The sequence below is a fragment of the Platalea leucorodia genome (genome assembly GCF_965183815.1).
Source record: "Platalea leucorodia genome assembly, chromosome: 4".
Lineage (NCBI taxonomy): Eukaryota > Metazoa > Chordata > Aves > Pelecaniformes > Threskiornithidae > Platalea > Platalea leucorodia.
Window position 1 is genome coordinate 57,517,927 of NC_138826.1, and position 24,485 is coordinate 57,542,411.

The 24,485-nt window shown below is 41.4% G+C and overlaps 1 protein-coding gene across 6 annotated transcripts in view; it reads right to left on the bottom strand.

Moving 5' to 3' along the window:
* Positions 1–23,224, bottom strand: part of DERA (deoxyribose-phosphate aldolase) — a 57,574-nt gene extending 34,350 nt beyond the window's left edge. For all 6 annotated transcript variants that reach the window (XR_014228051.1, XM_082310568.1, XM_082310569.1 and 3 more), the window contains exons 1-5: positions 23,137–23,224; positions 12,257–12,354; positions 8,581–8,728; positions 6,785–6,880; positions 5,319–5,453 (exon numbers count right to left, since the gene is read on the bottom strand). Coding sequence is in view for 5 of the 6 variants with exons in the window: in XM_082310568.1 (XP_082166694.1) it covers positions 5,319–5,453; positions 6,785–6,880; positions 8,581–8,728; positions 12,257–12,354; positions 23,137–23,167 (508 nt within the window). In the remaining variant the exon portion in view is untranslated. The remainder of the gene's footprint in view (positions 1–5,318; positions 5,454–6,784; positions 6,881–8,580; positions 8,729–12,256; positions 12,355–23,136) is intronic.
* Positions 23,225–24,485: the final 1,261 nt, after the last annotated feature.

A 24,485-nucleotide genomic window follows, 5' to 3' on the forward strand; every position in this document is an offset into this window, starting at 1 on the left:
CTTTAAGATACGCCACCAAAAACATCAAAATAAAATCAACAAAATGTACATATAGGTTGGATTCCATGAAAAGAAATTATATCCTCATAGCTGTTGTTCACTGGAGTTAGTACTGTAGCTACAGCATCTTCCCTATTGCTGGAAGGTACTTTTATATGCAATTAGTGCCAAGATCATTTGAACAGTCTCACTATCTGACAGCATGTATCAACCCACAGACAGGAACAACTGAGGATCTTCAATCATCCGTGTCTATCAGGTTAGCTGAGGTGGTGGAAGAGTGGGCATACTTTAATGGGGCAGGTGTGTAGGTAATAAATACTGCTCTTTATTCAGAGACCAATTATTGCAGACAATAGCTGGCATTCATAGGACATTCTCAGCCCTACAGTAAAAGCACAAATAGAAACGCAACTACCTCTGGGACAGAAACAATTAACCAGAGCACCCCAGTCCCAGTACAAGCAGGCACTGCTTTGATATAGAACAAGCGCAAAAACTCCTTTCAAAGATAAAAAAGAGGTTTCAATGCTCAGTCAGGTTTAAATCAAGACACAAGTAACTTGACTATCCTAAAACTTCCCAGCAAATGTCTAAAGTATGGGTGGAGTTAATCACACTTGAAAATGCACTCAGTTTCAAGGGGTCCTGGGCTGCTTCTGGCACAGTCTGTGCTGCCATAAGTCCATCACTTATCTACTCAGTTCTGTCAAGCCGATCAGTAGCAGGAGCAGAGCTCCAGAGTGGTTCTGGGAATATCTGCAACCTATGCAGAACACCAGTAATTGATAGAGCTTCTCTGGTTAGCAGTACTGGCAGAAAGCTTTTGGGAAAAACCTCTATCACAGAAAACCCCGCAGGCATATTTTCAGCTGTGAGCTAAGACCACCATGAAGAGGCTGCAAGAGATTCTTCTTCTGACTGCTAAAAAGAGGGAAAAGACAACCAAGAGATCTCAAACCAAATGGCCAATACTGTGTAGCATCTTGAATACAGCACAAACACACCAATCCTATCCATTCCAAAAGAAGTCTAAGTCTTAAGCCAGGAAAAACAAGTAAACAAACAAAAAAACTAAAACCCAAAGCAAGCCAACTTATATAGAATATATTTGAAGCCAGGTGCTCACCAACATAGTCTTTAGTAGCTCCACTGACTTAGCTGTTAAAATGGATGTGACATAAGAACTCTTCTACTTTGCACCCACTTATTTAAGATATCTTGCTGCTGTCATGAACTTTAGATCTGCTTTTATTGGATGCATCTATTAAAGTAAGAAAAATTCAGATTTTACAGGAACGAAAAAAATACTTTCATAGCTGTGCTTTTAATTCCACTGTTATAAAAGATAAGTGTTGGAAGGTGGCTTTTTTTGTAGTTTTCCTAAAAATCTAACTATTCAGTACAAACATTACATTGATTTTTTCAGCTATTAAATGCACCACAGAAAACGTGCCTCCCCCTAGCACAGCTCTCAAGCAAACATCCCTAACAATTATTGCTGGCTATAATCTGCCCTAGATTGTCTAGATGGCCTTTTGCCTTGGTTTAATACATTTGTCCTAAACATCACATAATAAAGGGGATAATCTGTATCGCTTGCACAGGAAATGAAAATATTAAGGGGAGAAAAACACAGCTTGAATTTTTATGAAACAGCTCTTCTCCAAAAATGCAGTGATAAAAACACTTTTTCTTTTTGGTTTGGTGGGGTTTTTTGTTGCTTTTTTTGTATTCCGCTTATTTGCTGTTTTTCTCTAGTCAGTCACATTGACTGATGTTAAGGGTAGAAACTGAGACAAGAAGGGAAGATGTTTCAATTTCTGTTAGACCAAAAGATCAAGGTAATCATGATGGGAAACCGGAAAATGAGCTGGAATCCCTTCTGTCTTGCACATTAATGGCAGGTTTGTTAACAAAATGACAAGCACAAGGCTATCAACACAACACGACTCTTTCAGTTCTGCTCTCAGCCACATATGTGCAACTCCAGGCTCCACTGATTCACATGAAACTGAAAACACAGCTTGGCTTCAGGAGTCTGAGCTGCTGCTGACAATATAAGAAAGAAATTGTGCAACTAGACTTTGAGGTCCCAAGTCAGCTTGCACATCTAGAAAACGGTAAATCCAATTACAATATTTCTGAACAACATGTGGAGTCTTTTCCAAGTCTCCGGAGTGCGGAGTGTATTTTCCCTGCCCTGTTTACAAAGTATGTGGCACAAAAGGGGGCCCCAATCCCTGAACAAAGCCTCTAAACTCACAGTTGAATAATTATTAAGAAGAATTGAAAGGCAGCTTTCATAATGAGGTTATACCTAATGTATTTCATGGATACAGCTGTGTTAAAACTTCTTATACTTTTTTTCTCTTTTCTTGTAGGAAACTTCAACTGACATAGAGCAAAGGATAGGTTATCAAGACCTCGAACCCACTGACACTGGTATGTCCAGGTGTTTGCTAAAAGCTGTGGATCGCGAAGTAACATTATGGTACCCCAGGCAGCTTCAGAAGATACAGCAAGTCTAACGTATTCATTAATAATGGGGGGAGGGGTGGGGGGTGGAAATCTAGTTTCTTTCAACAATTTGTTGGTCAACTTCATCACTCTTTCCAAAAAGGCTCCACATTCTGGGCTTAAAGACACTAAATTGAGATTTTTAGGCTTAATACATACTTTGTCAAGTGATACAAGACAATGGTTGAGTAAACTATTGTAAAGTAATATTGCTCTAAAAGCTAATAGGTTGTAAAAGGTATACAAGTTCATAAACTTAAATCTCATTTAATGTTATTTTCCAAGCCAAATTAACTGCCCAATAAAGCTGCTTTCATGTTCAGCACTATTACAAAACTCTTAACAATTACTTTGTAAAGATCTAGAAAATATATTGAGTGTCATAAAGAGTTCCAACAATATTTAAGAACTGCTTTAAAATAACTTGACATAATTGGACATACACTAAAATATTTAATAACTAAACAAACCTTTGAAACAAATCACAAAGCAACACTATTCTATCATAGTGACCCCAATTATTGCACAGGCTAGAAGAAAAGCTAAAATATATGAACAGTATGATAAAGCACTCTACCACATACGTATTTTTGTCAATAACTCCTGAAGTTGTGAAGACAGGAAGGATGAGAAAATAACGATAAAAATATACTGGTGTTATAAGCATAGGCAGAGGTTCTGTCATAACTGCAAGGCAGCTCTAGTTGATGAAGTACCTTGAACACAGGCATAGTTACTGCACTAGACTTTTTCAATTTTATGTAGGAATCCAGCCTGAAAAAGACGACTTCATCCTTTCTAGCTTCCTTAAATGTACTTTATACACCACTGTGTATCATATCTAATAATTAGATGGAGTGGAAAGCTGCATGTTCACACAGGTGACCATGTAAATACATGCCATACACAGATTCACGTTCATAGACAAACTTCCAGAAAACATTTGGAAATAATTTCAATTCTACCCTCAGTAAAAGAAATGTAAACTAACCATTGCCAAAAAAAGAGATGGCTTTAAACCTTGTCACAAATTCAGCTGTGGATAAAAGAATATGCATACCAAATCAAAAGTCATTGCTAATTTACTTATTTAGTAAACTGACAGCTTTATACTACATCCATCATTTCTATGTCTGTGTACTCCTCCTCTGTAATTTATGACCACAGAAAACAACTTGTTTCCCATATAGAAAAACCTTGCAATGTATGTCTGGTTCATTTCAATCACCGATATAAACTTTCTCTCTGAATCCAGCCCTGTATTTCTCTTCTGAGTTCTCCTTCACGTAATCGTGAGCAACATAACCTCGAGCCTGCATTTGCAACTGCCTGCCTGCACTAACTTTCTGATCTCTGCTCTATGCAACTTGCACTTAACAGCAGTTTGTACCACGAAGTCTGAAGCATGGTAATCACAATTATGTCAGAAATTGCTACAAGACAGACTTTTTCAGACACAATTGCAAGTTCCTGCTCAAGTCCAGTTTAGTGGTTTTTTTTAGTCTTGGTGACAGATCACTGACTCACCTCATTTTGTATCCAAGACCTGTATGTGTTCCCAGTGGAGCGCAGCTGCTGGAGGGGGCACCTCCTTTGCAGACCACAGCGTAGACCCTAACAAAGATACAGCGTAGGAAGGTGTGCGTATACTCTTGCTGCCAGCTGGTACAAAATTTGACCATCATTCTGTCTTATTTAAAACCGCTCAATCACCCAGTCTCCATATTCTAGCAACTTCTGGGGCCATACCTGAACTTAAATAGCTATTCTGAAAGAAACAAATGTCTGCAACAATGCCTGTCCTCAAGAAGTCAAACATTTGTAAAGCTGCATATGTTTAAGAGCAAAAGAATGGAGATGGTAAATACTACAAAAGAGGCCAAGATGTTAGAGCAAGTGGAAACCAGGATATCAGTCCTGAAGACACAGATGCAGAAACTTGGTTTTTGGTTCTGTTCTAACTGCTAATTGAAGGAAGACCAAAATCAGAAAATATGATCTGTTACCATGATGATCGTACTTCCTTAACCAAACTCAGGTAGAAGGGGTCCTTCATAAAGTCTTCCAAGCAAACAGGCTATTATGGCAAAGCATTATACAAGTAAATGGAAGATTCATTCGAAGACAATGATGTGTTTACATTCGCATGGAGATTAGTTATAGAAGCATTGTCAGCACTTAAGGCAAACCATTCACAGTACATTAAGGAGGCAATTAGAGCAAAAACCATCTTCAGCACTATTGTTCTTACTAATTAGTAGTAGTCTACAGGCACAAGAACATCAATAATAATATGAACAGTCAATTTGTACCCTCAACTTTCAGGGAAACAAAAACAACTAACACACATATTTTTGTCAAGAATCGAAACATGTATATTTAACAAGGTATCATCTACATTAGCAGCCCCTTGGGGGTTTTAACAAAACTGTTCAAATAATTAGACCATAGTCATTCACTTCCATTCCACGTGCTATTTTTTAATCCTGTACACAAAAACCTCTAAAGGCACAGAAGGAATAGACCGGAATTACCAAAACAGAAAGTCATTCTGAATACCCAACCTGACAGAACTTGTAACAGCATTCTTTAAAAAAAAAAATCTGACCAGTAGTCATAAATTAGTTAAATAGTTTTTATTTAGTTCAGTGCCCCAGATTATCATTCAGTCTGAGGGGACGGACCAAACTCTTCAAGGACTGATGTGGAAACAGGGGGAAGAGACAAAGACAGAGCTTGCACGTGCACGTGCATATACACAGGCTAAGAAGGTTCCTTGCCAAAAGGTGGGTACTTACCTTCCCACTGGCCGGTCAGCACCAGACTCCTGCTAATGACAATGTCAATCTCTCTGGCACCATATTCCACAGCTAGCCTTATTTCAGCCAGTTTGGTTTCTAGAGGAGTTTGTCCAGATGGAAACCCAGCAGCCACTAGCAAGAAGGAGGATGCAGGTCAAGGGAAGAAAACATTTTATAAATTGAACATAAAATTGCAAATACCTATAATACACCAAAAAGTCTGAAAGTTATTCCTTTTTTTATCCCTACCACAATTCAAAAAATCTAAAGGCACCTCATCCTACCCTCTCTTCATCCACAAGAAGCATTTGCTCTTCCCTCAGGAACCAATGTCCAGCAAGATAGTAAGTGCATCTCGCAAAAAGGCCTCTTTAACATGCCTTAATTTTTCCAAAGCAGCCTATATAAGAAAGCACAATATCCATTGCCTCCAGCAGAACTGAGCAAACAACGAGTCAACTCATATACGAAGCAATACATACATTTTTTCATTGTCCCCAATTCTTTTAAGTAATATTTCAAGTTAAATTCCAGTAATATGTTTAACAGCTAAATCACAATACAGCAAAAATTGTTTTCAATGAGGTCTACTTAAGATTACCTTTATGGTGTTTAAATACAAAACCCAAAGGTAACTTTGGAAATGGAAGAATTAACGACAAAAAGGATCTCCGACAAAGAGATCCTCTTTCTCTCTGACATATACATGCATTTAGTATGTATTTTTCCCTACACGACAATGAAACAACAATAACAACAAAAACAACAAAACCCAAAACCAGAAAACATGCATCTTGGCATTAAACACCTGATCTAACTTCAAAGCTTAGCCCCTGCTTTGAGCAGGAGGTTGGACCAGATGACATCCAGAGCTCCCTTCCAACCTGCATAATTCTTTCATTCTACTTCTTGCTTATTGTAGATTCAGGACTTGTCTGTTGTGTGATGACTGGAGAAGAGCTGCCACTATTAGATTGACGAGTACAAGTCCTGAACCTGCGGGCTGCTCAGCAGGCAATAACCCTTGCCTCTGAACACATCTTCATTGAATTCAGCTTGTAGGATTATACTTAAAAGCCAAACAACGGATAGGGAAAAAATTTTTATTAGAACTCATATTGCAGTTTTATTATTATTGTCTACTTAGTGTCTACTGATACTTTGTCCCGCACACTATTGCAATTCCTTCTATTCGGGTGAGGGAAATGCTGACAGATCTCAAGGACGTCTTTGAAGAGCTTCCAGTAAAACAGACTTGGCATTGCTGATAAGCTTGAAGTTGAAAGAAAACAAAAGATTGTACCAAGCACAAATCCTCCCCTCCATTCCCTTCCTTCCATTTGCTACCTTTTTACCTTACTCTTTGGAAAAAAAAAAAAAAAAAGCAAGTCCAAACTTCTGGATTTTTCTACATATTTTATAGCATCAAAATATTGAATTGGATATTTTAGAATAAAACGTACCTGAAGCTACTGGTATGTTACAACCAGCAGCCTTTAGGGCATTAACAGCATCGGTGACTCTTGAGGGATATACACAAACCGCTCCGACAGTTATACCTGCAAAAGCCACAGTTCGCTTTTTCACATGTATACATTTCCACCTTCTCTAGTGCAATCCATATTATGAGCATGTGAGCATTGTTTGCATCTCCCACCTCTGCATTCTCACAAGGATCTTAGGCACCTGCACTAAGGATACCTGTTTTATTGTTCAAGCACTTCAGGTGATTCTCCATATTGTTACATCCCTCATGTTCCTTCACCTGACCCTAGGAGCACGTTTGCATTAGCAGGAATTAAAACGCCAAGATTTTTATTGACAGATTCACTGTTTAATGCCAACATGTACAGTTAAGGCATGCTTAGTCAGCAAATTACTGCGAGAGAAACCACACTGGCAAGCTCTGTCCTCACTTGTTGAGCCAGACTGAGCCCAGCAGCAACTAAGCAGTCTTTATGTTAATGCAGTCCTACTGCATTTCTAGTTAAAAAGCTATTCTCTCAAAGTCTCAGATAATTGACCTTATATTTAATACTTCAACTGTCTGAAGAGTCCATAAATCAAAGTTTTAAAAAAAAAGACTAATCTTTGATATTTTATGTGTATGGCTTAAAACCAGAGGCCTGATTCCCCTTTGGTTTTACATCATATGACTTCAATTAGTGGACCAATGCCCACGTAAAACTGAAATATTTCAATAATAAAAGCATGCCCCAAATGTCACTGAGATTTTGTGTTTGCTAGATCATCATAAGGCCAACATGGCAGGACAAAAGTCAAATATTATTCACTGACACATCAGTGGTTACATGTGGAAAAATTCAGAAGAGCTGCTCAGATATAAAAGAGGTTTTATTGATATTTATATTGACAGTCTCAATTTGCTCTGAGGTTGAAGCGTGTTCAGCCTTGGGTGTAACATTGGGACTTCAGATGGAGCCTGCTTGAGTAATATCAATGAAAGTTATACCAGTAGTTCTTAAGGACTGTCTTCTGCCCCTTCAACTCTGTTGACTTAGTTGGGAACTCTATGTGTGTGTGCGCGCGTGTGTGTACGTGATATGCACACAACCACATACACTCACCACAGGACTGATTCCTTAAAGTAGTCTGGGCTGCAAAGATGTTTGCTATCTTAACTACTGAAACAAGCAGGTAACAGAGAATGTTCTCTAAAGTAAAAATAACATGCTTAGGACTATGGAATGCATCTTTTCTGACAGGCAAAGTGGCATGCAGGCTCAGTGGTTACATACAGCAACAGCAGCTAAGCATGAAATCCAAAGGAGTCACATGAACATTCCCCCCTTCTCCAATTTAGTAAGGACATCAGCAGATTAACAGAATACTCAATTAGTTTCACCTTGGTGCACAATTATTAAAAGACATACACTGAGGTTACACACTTGTGGCTTCCATATCAAATTTGCTCATCGGGTATCATAACACAGTGTCACCCTGAGTCCATGCTTCACTTTGATTGCCAAACTAAGAATGGATTTTTTTCTCCTTGTATTCTTATATTAACTCAAAGGAGTAGATATTTTGCAGTTAGAACTTAAGACAGTTGCTTTGATTAAGACCATATAGGACCTAGTTTGTTCTCTCAGGACTATTGGCTCTGCACTGTTGCCTACCATAACTGCTTCCATTACAGGAAGAGAAGGCCGTTTTTACACCTAACTGAAAATTGAAAAAATACCGAGGAAATGCAGACATTTTCTCTACACAAAACACACAACAAAACCAATCATACCTTTGTCATGCATATCCAAGGCTTTCAGCAGATCCTCTCTGATGGGATGCTTTGCTTTAAAACATAGCCTGTGAACATTTGAAGGAGTATCATCGCCTGAAAGAGTGGTAAGGTCTATGCAGGTGACAGCTTTCAGGAGCCAAGCAGCCTACACAGGGAGTGAAGCAAGGAATACAATATTTCAATTTACGCTTCCAAAACCAAACTGACTTAGAGGATGTAGGAATCAGAAGCCTGGCTCTCACTCTAAGAATAAGTAAACGTATAGGATATAACATAGAGGATATGCAAAGAATGGTTTATGACAGACAGGGATGGCAGATATTTGTTCATGTCTTGAGCAGTATCTAATGGCACAGAAAGGATTTGGAATCAAAAGTCAGCTCTCTCAGAATCAAAGGATCTAATTCCAATTTTTGGTGCAAAAGCTAACTACTAAATGGGACTCTAAGAATCAGACAAACATTTTTATCTGGACAAAAAGCATCTTGTTTCAAATTTAATTCTATAAGACAAAGATAAAAATATCACCTATGCGAGGAACCTCACTGTTATAATATGCTCTGTTCTATGTAGTATGTCTGTATCTTTAAAGCTTGCATGCATGAAAAGTTATACACATGCTTCAAGAGGAGCAAAGGTTTGCAATTGCCAACAACCGGATCAGCACACATCAGCAATTCGCACACTTGCATGTTTGCATGCTTCTCCTGCCGTGAAAGTGAAACATGGAATCAGTGGGGGGTAAGAACCCAGACTTCTTAAAACTTAGGGTCTAGACTCTAGATGTTTCCACTTTCTTTTGTGTGAATTGGGAATAAAAAACAACTGTAATTATTTCGTGCAGAAAACAAAAGCAAGAGCTAAGTGACAGGGCTAAAGCACTCTTTAGATGAAAATGCTACAGAATTTTAAAAGACTTACTAATTGGAGAAGGGAACAGAAGCACAACTAAAATTTTTTTGAGATTTTTTGCTGAACAAAAATTAAGCTTAATATATTATTTTGAAATATTTGCTGAATGTCTTCCAGCAAATTCTCATTTACAGTGATGACTTCACTAAAAGCTGACATCTCTTTGTGAGGAACGTGTTCAACAAGGGGAAAGTTTGCAATAGCAAAGTCCACTTGAGTCCATAAAGTCCCTCCCTGACTGCTCTGCTCTGTGACATGATTTGTCAGTACAGGCAGCAAAATCTGTTGTTTCTTCATGGAGGTATTACTCTGCAAATCTTAAGATGCTGGCCAGCCTACAAACCTTTCACACTTTGCTCATGGGAGTCTCCTTTCTAAACCTGCAAGGAATGTTACACTGAAAGCTACTTTGGGGTGACTGAACAGTAATGAACTGTTACTGGCCTCTGTTACTCTAAGCTTGACTGCTTGTTTCTCACTGATAGCTGCTTTTACCCTATAATACTTCAGAAGGGTTTTTCACTTTAAATGGTTTTAAGTTTCTTTTGCTTGGATTTTTTTATCCTTCACTAGAGGGAATTTTTGTCTCATCTCTTATGAGATGAATCATAAAGTCATCAAGACAGATGTAGTCAGGGAGTTCCAAGAACTGGTATGAACTTCATTTTTTTAAAAGGGTTTTTCAAATGAGTATTTTGGGAAATGGGCTTCAAAATTTGAATCTGTGGTGCTAGTTACATTCAAACATGTAAAGCTTCAAAATCATCTCTGTGAAATAAACAGCACATGACTATCATGACTGCAATGACAGTGTTCAAATACAGGAGAGATGCTTCTGAAAATAATCTCTTGGGATTCTTCAAAGTAAAACCTCACTCGAGTAGCTCAGTACCAGTGTTACTACGCAGGAGAGTGGAGAAGTGCTAGTAATAATTAAACATTTGTCCTACAGCCATATCGAGGGAGTGACACTAAATCCCTTTTTTCCCCAATGATTCTTTGTAATCAAAGCCTGTGGCTCTCTATTCCTTTAGTTCTTTATACAGTAACTTCTGTCAAATCAGAATACTTACTTTTTACGTTACTGCACCTGCAGTATATGAAGATAGCCAAGGTTATGGAATACTCTCTGGATTTTCTCACTGACACTATTTCGCAACCCAGAGCCACTGGACTGCTAAACTTTGTATCAAGTGACTTTTTATGTCTAAGAAACTCTTGGGAAATGCTGAGCTAATGTCTAACTTTCCTCAGTTTATGTCCATTTTTTATTTAATCATAACATTCAAAGCACAGACTTTCAGGTTCATGTAACAGGCAGGAAGTTGTTTTCTATCACCTTCCAGTAGGATCTTACACAGTTATATCAAATTATCCCCAAACTGTCGTCCGCAAGATCTGTGCTCATTGTGAACACAGCTTCAGCCAGCCCAGAATGGCTGCCCGATATGCTAAGCTCAGGATACCAACTATTTTGAACAGTTTCTTGAAGAATTAAGTATAATTAAGTGATTCTTGCTTTGTTCCACTACATTGGGACTGTTAAGATCGATCCTTGAGTGTCTCCTTCCTCTTGCTTCCGCGTTAACAGTTACTGTTGCAAGTAAATGATTTGTGTAGCTTGCAGAGGGGAGGAAGACACACGTTTGCTTGCAGAACAGCTGCTCGGTGAAGGAAGAATCAACTTGTCCTTTGGACAACGGTTACAACCCCACAGCTGAGAGCTCGCTGGGAGCTGCGGGTCTGCTCCACGGCATTTCTCAGACCATGCCCTTGGCTGAACGCTGCCAAAGCACTTATGGCATCCTGCAGCCAGCTCTGCCTGCTGTTCCCCCCAGTGCTTCCCATCCTGCCGCTGAGGCGGCAGGAACCAGCCCGTGGCTATGCCTCACCTGCTCTGCTTTGCCGAACTTACTAGCTTACGTTGCTGACCCGACGGCTTTGCATTACCATTCTCATGTACAAACTGGAGAAAGCAACATGCACACCGGGCCAGTATCTGCCAGTTCTGCCAGGGGGGCAGTAAACAGCAGAGGTTGACAGTAACTGCTAAGACATTAAATGTGTGTGTTCAGTGAATACAAGATAGCCTTGAAGAAAAGTTCATTTGCACCACTGGCTTTAGCGGTGGCTTGCATGAACCTATGTTATACTAAGATGGACAATAACTGATCATTTACCTTATCTCAGGAGTTGAGACATCATCCCCCTTAAAATTAGCAGCCTTTTTTTTTTTTTCTTTTTTTTTTTTTTCCTTCTCCCCCCCGCACCCCTCAGTGCCATAGCCAGTCAGGATTTTTGAGTTTTAGGTAAGAACTAGTTAAGCAAAGAAATCACACATGTTAGGGATGTCTAAGTAAAGAAAAATCATCCAGGTAGGTCAAACTTGACAGGTACCATGATCATATCTTACAGCTTTAAAATTAAAAAATAAGAAGGCAGCGTGCAGAGAAGTCTGTCTGGGAAACAGAATAAATGTGGTGGGATAGTAATATACAATTTAATCCACTCATGAATAAAGATGACTTAAATTCATTTGCAGTTTTGCCACTCATGAGTTATAAGGCTTTTAACTTGTTTGGATAAATGCATCACCTTATTCCATCCCATCATCATCAAATACAAATTATTAAAATAAGACATGGACAAGCACATCTTTTAAGTTTACATGCATCTTGAAAAAAATTCAATATTGCAGCCTGGAGAGGGAAAGTGACTGCTTTAAAAATACAGGAACGGAATGCATAAAAAGAGCACTTACTTGCCAATTACCTTTCACAGTTCTCCATTTTTTAATTCGTTCTGTATGCGTCACAACTGCAGGTCGATTCACATGCACTTTTGAGATCCAGCCAAGTTCTGCGGTGGGGAAAAAAAGGAGAAGAAATTTTCACCTATTTCTATGTCCTTTTCATATACTGTGTGGGACTTCAGAAGAAAGTTGTAGCTTGGTTTGGGACCTCTGAAGAGCATGTTGTGCTTTTATGTCTGTCCTGGTTTCAGCTGGGATAGAGTTAATTTTCTTCTTAGTAGCTGATATAGTGCTGTGTTTTGGATTTAGGATGAGAATAATGTTGATAAGACACTGATGTTTTGGTTCTTGCTGACTAGAGTTTACACTAGTCAAGGACTTTTCAGCTTCTCATGTTCTGCCAGGTGCATAAGAAGCTGGGAGGGAGCACAGCCAGGGGGGCTGACCCAGACTGGCCACAGGGCTATTCCATACCATATGACATCATGCTCAGTATATAAGCTGGGGGAAAAAGAAGGAAGGGGGGGACGTTCGGAGTGATGGCGTTTGTCTTCCCAAGTAACCGTTGTGATTGATGGCACCCTGCTTTCCTGAGGATGGCTGAACACCTGCCTGCCCATGGGAAGCAGTGAGTGAACTTCTTGCTTTGCTTTGCTTGTGCGCGCGGCTTTTGCTTTACCTATTAAGCTGTCTTTATCTCAACCCATGAGTTTTCTCACTTTTACTCTTCCGATTCTCTCCCCCATCCCACCAGGGGGGAGTGAGTGAGTGGCTGTGTGGTGCTTAGTTGCCGGCTGGGGTTAAACCACGACAATGTCCTTTTAAGGGCTTGCATATTTATCACCAGTCCAAAATATCATAATAGCATTAACTTCTGTTAGGGTATGATCTGTGAACTGGATGTTTCACACAGCATTTTTTTGTTGAATTAACTTGCTGCTGATGAGAGACACTATGTTGCCAGTCCTGGACTATGAAGGTTATTATATATGTAGCATATAAAAAAGGCCACAAAACAGCCTTCTGCCATTGATTGCTGATTTACTTCTTGATTCCAGAATATGGTAACATTTATTCAGTCCTTTGCTTGTCTGCTGGCACCCAGGATACAACAGCATTTTTTATGTGCATGAACCTTTGTTTACAGGAACTGTACCTCACACAGTCACCAAAACCTCTGGACAGACCCTTGCATAACAAAGCATTTGAGTTGTTATTGTCTAGAGCTAATTTTACTGAATTTGCTACTAGGGCCTGACTAACTGCAAGTTTCCAAAAGCATTGAACTGCTGGGCAACATATCTGCCTGGAAGCTACTGAGATGCACGCTGGCCTGAGAAGTGCTCACCTTGCCAAGCACCCTGGAGGATGCAGGGCAACATCTTCAACATGTGAATTCCTGCAGATGCCCACTGCAGACAGCCTGGCTCACAATTTCAATGAGTTTCACTATCCATAAACAACCACCAGACCCAAAGAGAAGCAGATACTCAGCATTTACTAAAATAATGTTACTGTCTAAAAACAGAAGCACCAAAAATTGGACACTCCTTAACGAATGGTAACAGACTGATAAAGGAGAACTGAGGGTTCAGGCCCTTGAATCTTGAAATTTCTGCTTAGTATGATAAACCAAAAGCATAGTTTTGAATGTTACTAAACACAAACTGCTCACAGAAGTACACAGGAAAAAGAAATCAGATCATCTTTAAAATCTCTCATATCCCAAAACATAAATAATTCTTGTAAATACTAATCATATAAGCAATCCATGAAAATACTCTTAAGGCAACATCAACAATCATTCACCACCACTCACCAGCAAATCACCACCATCAATCATCACATACCATCATCAGTTAAGGTCAGTATATGGACACGGGCTCAGATACTAAGAGATAATAATTCTGGGTGACTTAATTTATTAAGACCGTCTCACCTCTACAAGTCTTCTTCACTACTGTATTAAACTTGCATTTCCCTTGAGCACATTGATTTTAAAATGTTTAAAACTTTTAAAAAAGCTGATAGCCAAAATCACTAATTTGGTACAGAAATCTTATCCTCAAATTTTTTTCTTCCTACTTTACAGTTTTAATAGCCAAAAAAGTGCAGAACTAATATACTAGCTAAAGTATGTGTAAATACAAGCTCGTTTTCCTAATTAGACTTACAAAAAGCTCTGGAGAAACCAATTTATGGTAAAGATGACTCAGTGGAAATGCAGGAAAAAAGCCTGAAACACAGCTAAATGAAGTCTTGTTCTGACCACAGTAAGCCACCTTGCTACCACTTTGCTATTACCACATACAAGTAATTAAATGACCAGTACCTGCAAGGACAAAATGTTGGCCAAAAGCAAAAAAAGTTAAACCAATGAAGGAATTTCAAAGGAATCCTAAGGAATTTAAGGATTTCCTTAAGACTTTAGCATCAGTCTCACTGTATGGCAAAAAAGAAAAGGAGGAGCTTGCAAAGTTGCAAACCAGTCAAACGACAAACCCTCTTTGCTTCTCTCCACTTTCAAAGCCACAGGCTTACCCATTCTGCCCCAAAAGCATGAAGCTCAACTGACATGTAGAAAGCAGGTGAGAAAAGCTATTGCTACTACAACACCCATGGCTAGAATTTTCCTTCTTTTTGAATATCAATAAATGCAAACCATATAAACACAGACAGCTGAAATATAAGCCAGTGAAACCTCTATATTCTCCGCAGTTGCTTTAAGGTTGAGGCTCCTATGTGATCAGCAGAGAGCATACATCACTTCCCAGGGGGCCGTTAATAAGCAACATTTGACAAAGTCCATGGGGGAGGAAAACACAAATAAAGAAATAAATAAATGAAGGAAACACAAACTCTGTGTTGTGATTCTCCTACTATACGCCAAGTGCTCAGGTGGAATCATTTGATCATGATCCAATTTATCAAGATGATAACTTTTGAACCCTACTGGGTGCATGGTGATCTTTTGGAAAACATGATAAAATCAAAGCAAGCAGTTTAGATGAAGTACGTAGCTTCTTGCTCTCTAATATGGATTCAGAAACTTCAGTTACTCTACCTTAACCTAGTCTCTCTACATTATGAAAAATAACCAAGAAATCCAACTAAATAATTAATTTATAAAAACTACTGTCTTCTATAGAAGAGTTAGGAAGACTATGGAGACAGCATCCAGTTTGTTAAACATGGAAAATTCTCATCTTGGTTCTTGGGGCATAAATCTGAATTTAAGTGAAAGAACCAAAATTTCCCCCATGAGTAGGTTAACCTTTCGTTACTTATTATTTGGAGCAGATTCAGTCTGATTCATCTTGTGCTGGACTTTGGTAGAAACATACTGCTAGTGTATCTGCCCCTACCTGACGTTTGAGCATAGCGTCTCAGAAGGTCCGAGTAATATCTGCAGGAAATGGAGCATTGCACACTAGATTAGCTTAAAAGAAACAGTCAAGTGTAATACCCTTTGTGGGGGTGGGGGGAGTTGGGGAAGTGATGTTTAAGAACTTCACAATCAATGGGAGAAAAGAGGGGGAAGAAAAGTGGAAGTGAAAAAAAAGCTACTACTTTTGCTGACTCATCTTTGCCCAAAGTCACCTCTGAAAGTTAACCACATATCAGCAGATCAGCAGTATCTGATTGCATGTTCTTAGTTCTTTGCAAATACAATGAAATTCATTGGCTTAAGCCCTTTTCATTGTGTAACGCATTTTACCTTCTGTTTTTAATAACTCCAGACTAGTCACAAAGGAGGCTGAGGCATGGCAACTCAAGAAGGTTCAATACCTAATTTTTGTGCCTGAGATGCAAGTTTCCTTGAAAGACCATAGAATTTGGATCTCCAAGTATATTTTTGAATATTGATATTGAATATTGATATTGAATATTGATATTGAATATTGATATTGAATATTGATATTGATTTTTGAATATTGGGATATTGAACCACTGTGCACAGCAAAGGCAGAAAACTTAAAATAAATTTAAAATAATTAAAAAGAAATGAGAATTCCATCCTGTCTGTACAACTTAATGTGAGACATTATGCAGCTTACTAAAGGAAATAAAATGGTGTAATAAAAAAAAATGCACGGTGAGGAAGGACAAAGGTTCTGGTGATATGCAGAAGCAGATGGAGACTTCTATCTAACACAGACCTTTTATTCAAGCCCACTTCTCCATTAATTAAAGCAGTGGGCAAGTGAAAACAAATATGTCTCAGAGTAATTGTCTCTAAATAGACTTTCAAAGTTTGCCATGTGAGGTCTCACCAAATCTTCAAATGTAAATGTCTCTATTCAGAAAAATCACTCATAATTCCAGCTTTTTTTTTTTTTTTTCAGTAAAAATCAGAATAAAACCATTATTTGAAATAGAACTGACTGCCTTTGGATTCTCCCCCTCCTCCACTCCCCCAAGCTTCATGATTTAGTATCTGGCTAAGGAAAACTATATTTAATTAGGCTCATTAACCTTGCAGTGTGAACATGTCTTTTTTTTTTTTCCTTTTTTTTTTTTTAAATAAGTCATCTGCTAGTCATCTGCACAGTCATGTGGCTTCAGGGATAAAAGTAATTAAAGCAGTTACACTATAGCTAATTAGCCAATATTCTGTAATCACTCTTCAAGTTTACTTTTTCCTCTGAAGACATTTGAAAAAATCATATTCAAAATCTTAAGAGGAAATTAATCTCCTCTCTTTGAAGAACATGAATCCAAAAATACCAAGCATTTCCTCAGAAAACAATAAATAAAACTACTTCATTAGTATAATTACATAAATATCTAAGATACCTAACACATTCCTCACAAAACAGACTAAGCTCTTCAGAAGCTTTAAAAAAAAATGTGTCAATGGCATCCCTTCAGATGGTGAAACAGAAAGCTCAAGAATGCCTGAGGCTGTAGTTTCACAAGCATTTTAAGGCAGCACTGTCCCCAAAAGAAGCTGCCCCCCCAACTGGTTATTTCCTCCTCTGTGCCAGAAACAGCATGTGTGCTCCTGCTCTTACCGTGAACACATGATAAAATGGGTAAGGGAAGTGATGAAAGCTGTTATTTCTGGAGAAGCGAGTGAAACTGTGTCCTCAACCTTTAGTGGAGAAACGAGGTATTCAGCTGGACACAGGCTGACCCCAGCTGGCCATGCAGAGCCGAGCACAGCCACTGAAGAGAGTGAAAAGGCTTCAGGATCAGGTCTTGTTACACTCACCTTACCACATAAGCTGTTTAGAGGTTTGGGGGTTATTCAGTTTCTTTGAGACAGAAGCTGTAGTTATTTTCCATAGTGACTCTTGCTATGGACTTATTTTATTTTCAGATGGGTCCTCCTTATATGACAGAAGTTCAGCCATCAGCGTTCAGATTCTCAAAGCAGGACACCAAAGCATGAGCCCTGAACTAGAAATCAACTCTACTACCTTGTGACATTAGTGAAATCACACAATGTTGACCATGGATCACATGAAATGGATCACGGTATCCTCCAAAGCACTTTGAAAACCACCGACAAGCCTCTCCTCAGAAGGAGAGCTGCAGAACAAGGGGAGCTTGGTTTCCTGCAGGTCCAAGTCTTCTGCTGTTCCCTCTCTTCTTCCCTGGCTCCAGAGACCTCTCCTCACCCCAGTAACCCAGCTGCCCTGTTATGGTCCTTATGACCATGGAGTAAAACACGACATTGTTACTTGCATAAAGCCCCCCAAAAAAGATGTAATGAAAAGTCATGTAATGGCTGAGCTGTGCCTGCCTTTCCCTCAACAGAGGGACTAATTTGGTCACTCCACTCAGTCACTTACTTATTTCTGAGACATCTATCTGTCCTTCAAATTTGATTAAAATTATCCAGCAGATTCAAAAGGTGAAAGGAACAGTGAAGAGACAGAGCCCCAGTATAGGCTAAACCCATCTATTAATATATTAAAACAGAATTGTGCTGTCTTGAAAAGGGATGCAACACTTCATTATCTAAATGCCACTTACCAACAGGCTAGCTCTCACATGTAAATGGCTCAGAAATACCAACCATAATTAAAAATATCAATTGAAACATAATGAGTGTATTTCTGGCCCTTCAACTAGAGGGGCTGAGCAACACTGATAGATTTTTTTTTTTTTCCTTAGAATCCAAGAACATACTTTGCAAAACAACTGTAACTCATTATTCATTACTCAGAATACATAGGTATATATATATACACACACACATGTAGACACACACACAGAGGTAAAAAAACATATAATCATAGAATACTTTGGGTTGGAAGATCTCTGAAGGTCACTTGTCCAACCTCCTGTGCAAAGCAGGGTCAGCTCTGAGCTCAGACCATGCTGCTGAGGGCTTTACTCATTTGGGTTTTGAGAGTTCCCAAGGATGGAGACTGCACAGCCTCTCTGGGCAACCTGCCCCACCACCTGACTGTCCTGCATGGAGAAGTTTTTCCTTATATCCAGTATGAGTTTCACTGTCTCAAGATAAGCCTGCTGTCTCACTTCATCCCGTCATGCAATGCTACGAAGAGCCTGGCTGTGCTTCCTTGATACACTCCCCATAGGGATGAGCAGGCTGCTGATAGGAACCCCGAAGTCATCACTTCCCCAGGCTGAACCAGCCCAGCTCCCTCAGCATCTCCTCACAGGGCAGGTGCTCCAGCCCCTGACCATCTCGGTGGCCCTCTGCTGAACTTGTGACAGTTTATCAATCTCTTTCTTCTATTGGGAGGCAATAAAACTGGACACAGTCTTCCAGATATGGTCTAACAAGTGCTGAGCAGAGGAGACGATCCCTCCCTTCCCGTGAGCTACTGGCCGTGTCCCCGTTGGTACGGCCCAGGAGGCCGCTGGCCATCTCTGCTGCCGGGGCACTGCTGGCTCCTGCCCAGCTCGCTGCCCACCAGGCCCTGGGCCCTTTCGGCAGAGCCGCTCCCCAGGCGGGCAGGCCCAGCCTGTGTGGCTGCTGGGGCTCGTCCTCCCCGGGGCAGGGCTTTGCCTTCAGCCCTGCTGAATGCCACTGGGCTGCTGTTGACCCACTTCCCCAGACAGTTTGGGTCCTTCTGAATGATCTGGCTAATTTAGTCTCATCTGCAAACTTTATGAGCAAGCAGTCCATCACCTTTTCCAAGTCATTGAAAAAATGTTAAACAGGAAGGGTCCCAGGCTAGACCCCTGCATTGCCCTACTTAGTAGAGTATGACCTATTGACCATCACCTTCTCAGCCCAACCATCCAACCAGGTTTTTAACCATTTTGATATCCACCCATCCAAATGTCCCAACTTGAATATGAAATACTCCAAAAGACAGTGTCAAAAGCCTTGCTAAAGTTGAAGTAAATGACATCCACTGCTCTCCCCTTGTCAACATATCCAGTCATTTTACTATGGAAGGCAATTAGGTTGGTCAGGTACGATTTACCCTTTTACCAACACAATAAATGATAAAACTAGGTGACTGGCAATCAATGCTGCTGCTGTTTTGCCACATGACCTTGTGCTATTGTTCAGGCCATCCCCCCTTCCAATCTCCCTACTGAGTGGCCTGAAGAAAAACTTATATCTAGGCACAAGTTCAGGCTCCACACAAACAAGCTGTCTTATCTGCTTAGTTTTAAACATCCTACTTGCCATTTTCTGCCTCTACCCAAGGTTACTGAATGTCTGTCTTTCTCCACAACTTCTGAAGTTGTTGCATCAAAATTCCATCTGCAGGGAACAGAAAACTCATGTGGTGGATGTCTGCATCCCCACAGTTAAACCAAAGGAGTATGCTATTAGCTCACACTACAAAACAGATGTTCATTGATGTGTTTCACTATTTTGTTGTGAAGTGGCATTAAAAAGTTGCATCTGATGCTTTTCTGAAACGTGACAAAACATGAAGCATCTGGTCCCTTATACTCCAGCATCCTTGGGAGCAGAGCAGGAGAGGCAGACTCCTTTCAGCCCCTGCAGGCATCATGGTGAACCCGAGTACCCAAGAATGACTCCACAAACAGTCCCTGTGGAATGACAAACTTGTAAAATTTCTTATTCACCTTCTTTACACGATGTTCTGATGGCAAATATATCAGTGTATTAGACTAGTGACCCTCTAACTAGTTCATGCAAATCAGTGTCTTTTTATCCATGTTACATGTACCTGTTCTTTATTCCAAGTAAACACCTTGTTCTTCTACTAAGGAAGAGTGATAAGGAGGAAGAAACGGAGGAAGAAACGGAGGAAGAGGAACGATGAATTAAGGGCTTTTACAAAAATGTATTTATTTTACCAAAAAATATCACATGTGAAAGCATTATATACCATGATTTGAGAAGAGTTTGGCTTGTCATTGATAAACAAATAGATGCTCTCTAATGGCTGCATCAGAAATTTACTGCTTAAATAATGGCATTAGGTAGCAAGCACAGAAATACCAGACACAGAGAAAAGGACTCAAATAATGTATTTTTAAGTAAAAGATATTTTACCACTAGGTGTCCCTGTTAGAAAACTCTAATCCTACAGAATGCTCTGTGAGATACAGGGCAAATCATCTGAATTACTGTTAAAGCTGCTGGCGCAAGCTGGCAAAACCTTCAAAAGCCAAAGTGCCTAAGTCACAGAAGCAGTGTGTATTGTTAGCGACCAAGAAAGATAAAGGCAAGGGTTTAACACGTCCTTTTTGAGTACTGCTACCAGCTAAGATACAGTGACTTACTTAAATACAGCACTTAACGTATTTCAGATGTGTATTTAGTGGGAGAGCAAATGGCAGGGAGATGCAGTTCTTTTAAAGCAGCCAGCATAAGGCAGCTGTTAGAAACAGCCACAGTGGGTTTACTGCCACTTAATACAAACGCGGCTGTGGCCACACCATTCCCCTACTACGCCTGTCCTGCACATCTAACCCATCTCATTTTGACCACAACTGATCTAAATGAATATCACTGGGAAGGGATGGCAACAAGTACCTGTGGATAAGCTTTGGGCAGTGGCCTTTCCAGGTAGATCAGTTGCAGCTGGAAGAGGCCACATAGTACAACCTTGAAGACATCCATCCCTCTGTGCTCTCCATTAATAATCTTGAGCATTAGTTGACTCTGCCTCTTGGGCAGAGGAGGGCTACTTAAAGGAGAAGAAAGGGTTATAGAAAATATTAGGAACATACTCAAGATTATTTTAGTGAGTGCAAAAAACCAACAATTATGTTGTGCTGGTCAGCTGCACATTGAATACTTTTCCCTTGACTACGGTTGTACAACAAGATCCAGCCAAATGTTAGTGAGGTCGCCCATCTCTTCCAATAATTTCCCACTCAGCAGCACAGCCTTCCTTACATATATGCCCGTCTGTCAGAGGATGACTGATAAGAACTGAACTGACTTCACATTCAAGTTTCTGGACTCCCCACATATACCATCAATTAATTGTAAGATTAAATATACAGTAAGAAAAAGCACAACACGCACCTAGTTTAAAGTAACTGGAGTGCATTTGCAAACTTCCGTGCTATCCTCTTCCCTAACAGACACTGAAGTTTTCCCGCTACATTATTAACATGTTGGTTTCAGCAAAAAGATGCTGTTTAGATAGCTACAGTTGAAACTCACCTGTCACTGCAAGCAGCCCGTGAATAAGCACATCAGAGAGCAACTCAACATCTCACTTTGAGGAGTTACAACATGTCAATGATTTCGGTGAATGAAAAACCAGTCAACTCTCAGTTGTCCACAGGCTAATCATTCAAAATGCATGTTAGCTCTGCAAAAATGCCCATGCTTGTGCTAGAGACAGGAGCGTAGCCATGTGACACCATGCAGCACGGCCTCCTGAACTCTGCTCCTGCTAACTTTGAGATCTCCCTGCTCCACACCACCTGTCCTTTGCTTCCCATCTTCCATGATGCCACCCCTGTATCTCCTCCACTTAATTGTCCATCTTCTCATATTGACCAAATTATCATACCTTAAAGGCAGACTGTAGGAAGGCTCATCATCTTAATTCATTCCACCACTGCAGCTGGGTTTTGCTGGGTGGAAAACTCAGGAAGCTGTAGCCCTTTCTCCTTCCCCGCCCCCAGTAATCAGCAGAAGAGGAGCTCCAGCTAGCAAATGGCAAAGAAACCTTTCTTGGCTGCTCTCTGCCTTACCTGAGGCACAGCCGCCTTTCGGGCCTCGAGACCACCTGCAAGCACCTGGAAAACCCTTATCAGTCTTCAGAGAGCAAGCAACAAGGAGAACGATAAGGAGAGGTAAAGTCCTGAGTTTGCAAATCAGAATCCAACTAATAAAAAGTGTTTTGAACCTCTTGGGGAGAAAAGGGCGGGGGGGGGAGGTTTATTCAGTGAGAACCAGAAAGGTGCGCAAGAGGGGACCCGGCCCAGCTTTGCGACAGGACCAGGGCTGCCGCGTCCCGCAGCCCGGCCGTCCCGCAACCTGGCGCCCCGCTCGGAGCCTCTCAAGCCGAGGTCGTACGTGATGGGCAAGCCTCAACTTCTGCTTAACCTGGAATACCAAAGGGAAAACAAGCCTCCTGCAGGCCTCCCGGTTATATGTCACGAGTATACGTTAAAGGATCTAAAGGAATCCTAAGTCTATTTCTATTTTGGCCAGGCAGGTCTTTTTTAAAACAAGGTTTTGCAGCAGCCTGGCTCCTACACACCGAGGTGGGCCAGCCGGGGCGGGCGGGAGGCCGGCCCCACAGCCGGGAGCCGGCCGGCGCCTCACCCGCCCGGGCGCTCACCGGCGCTTCTCCGCCCGTTCCCAGGGCGGGCGGCCCTGCCCGAGCCGCGCTCGCCGGTTTGCCGCCTGGGGAAGCCCTCACGCCACGGCTCGGCAGCTCACAGCCCTCCCCGGAGGAGCCGGGACTGGGCCCGCCTCCACGGCCCCCTCCCCGCAGGCCGCCGCCCCTTACCCAGCTCGGTGCCCGGGTTCCGGCCCGCCATGGCCTGCGCTGCCGGCGGCTCTCCGCCCCCGCCGGCGGACCCGGGCGGGGCGGGCAGACTTCGGCCTCGCCGGTCCCGCCCCGCGCGGGCAGGAAGCGGCGGCGGCGGGCGGGCTCGGCCGGCCTGGCCCTGCCCCTGCCCCGGGGCGCGGCGCGGCGCTGCCCCGCCGCCGCCGCCTGGGTACCGAGCCCGCCGCTCCGGAGCGGCCGGTAACGAGGCAGCCGAGGCCCACCCCCACCCCTCAGCCGCCGCAGGGCGAGACCGCTGCCCTTCTGTGGCGGGAGTCGCTGGGTGCTCTGCTCCCTTAGAGATAATTAACACCCGGCTTGCCTCGTGGCGATAACGAGTCCAGGCAACTGTCGATTTCTTCGAGTTGAATCTTCAAGTAGAAACAAGTCTCACACATACGCAATGGGCTCTATAAACTTGCCAACCTTGTAAAATTTTCTAGTAACACCTGCAAAATGAAAGTCCGGTAACAAAGCCACCGACAACTTCACGGCCTTTACTTTTTTCCAGAGTTGTAATGACTCAACCTCACATGAAAAAAGTATTCAGCATTGTTAATATTCTCATTTAGATGAAATGTCTTGCAACTTTAGCCCAATTTACTCAGTGCTAGCAAAGAAACCACAAACTCACAGCAGCATCATGTAAAGCAGCAAAGGGTCACAGCTCTGAAATCCGAGGACGCTATTCCAGGCATCTCTATGAAATGCTACACAGCCTCCTTGAAATACGGCACAAAGACCACGGCCCGCAGAAGTTTCGCCATAGGGCAAGCTGTGTGAGCTTCTGGTTTTAAACACATCCTTCAGCTTGTAAAGTGAACAGCTTCTAGGCTGAAGTACTAGGTTTGGAGCCCTCATAAGCCTTACTGGAATTAATGATAAGGCTGAAACAGTCAGCTGTAAATAAGAGGGTTGCGAGTTGCTTGTTTTTAAATTCAAATAGACAACTGCAAAATTAAGTTTGTAATGAAGTCTGTGAAATAACATATCCTTGACACTACTATTGCACTAAGAAACCATGATTCGTGGTATCGTTCTTTATTTTCCTTCTTACTTCCTCCACCCCAACAGCCGAAGCTGGAAGGGACTTGTGTCAACCACCCGAGTCCAAGCACCTGCCCAAGCGGGCTCAGCTACAGCAGGTTCCCTAGGGCCACATCCAGTTGGGTTTTGAGTATCTTCAAGAACGGAGACTTCACCACCTTTCCAGGTAACCTCTTCCAGCGTTGGACTCCCCTTCACCATCGAAAAGTACTTTCTTACCTTCAGACAGTATTGCCCGTGTTTCTATGTATACCCCAGTTTTC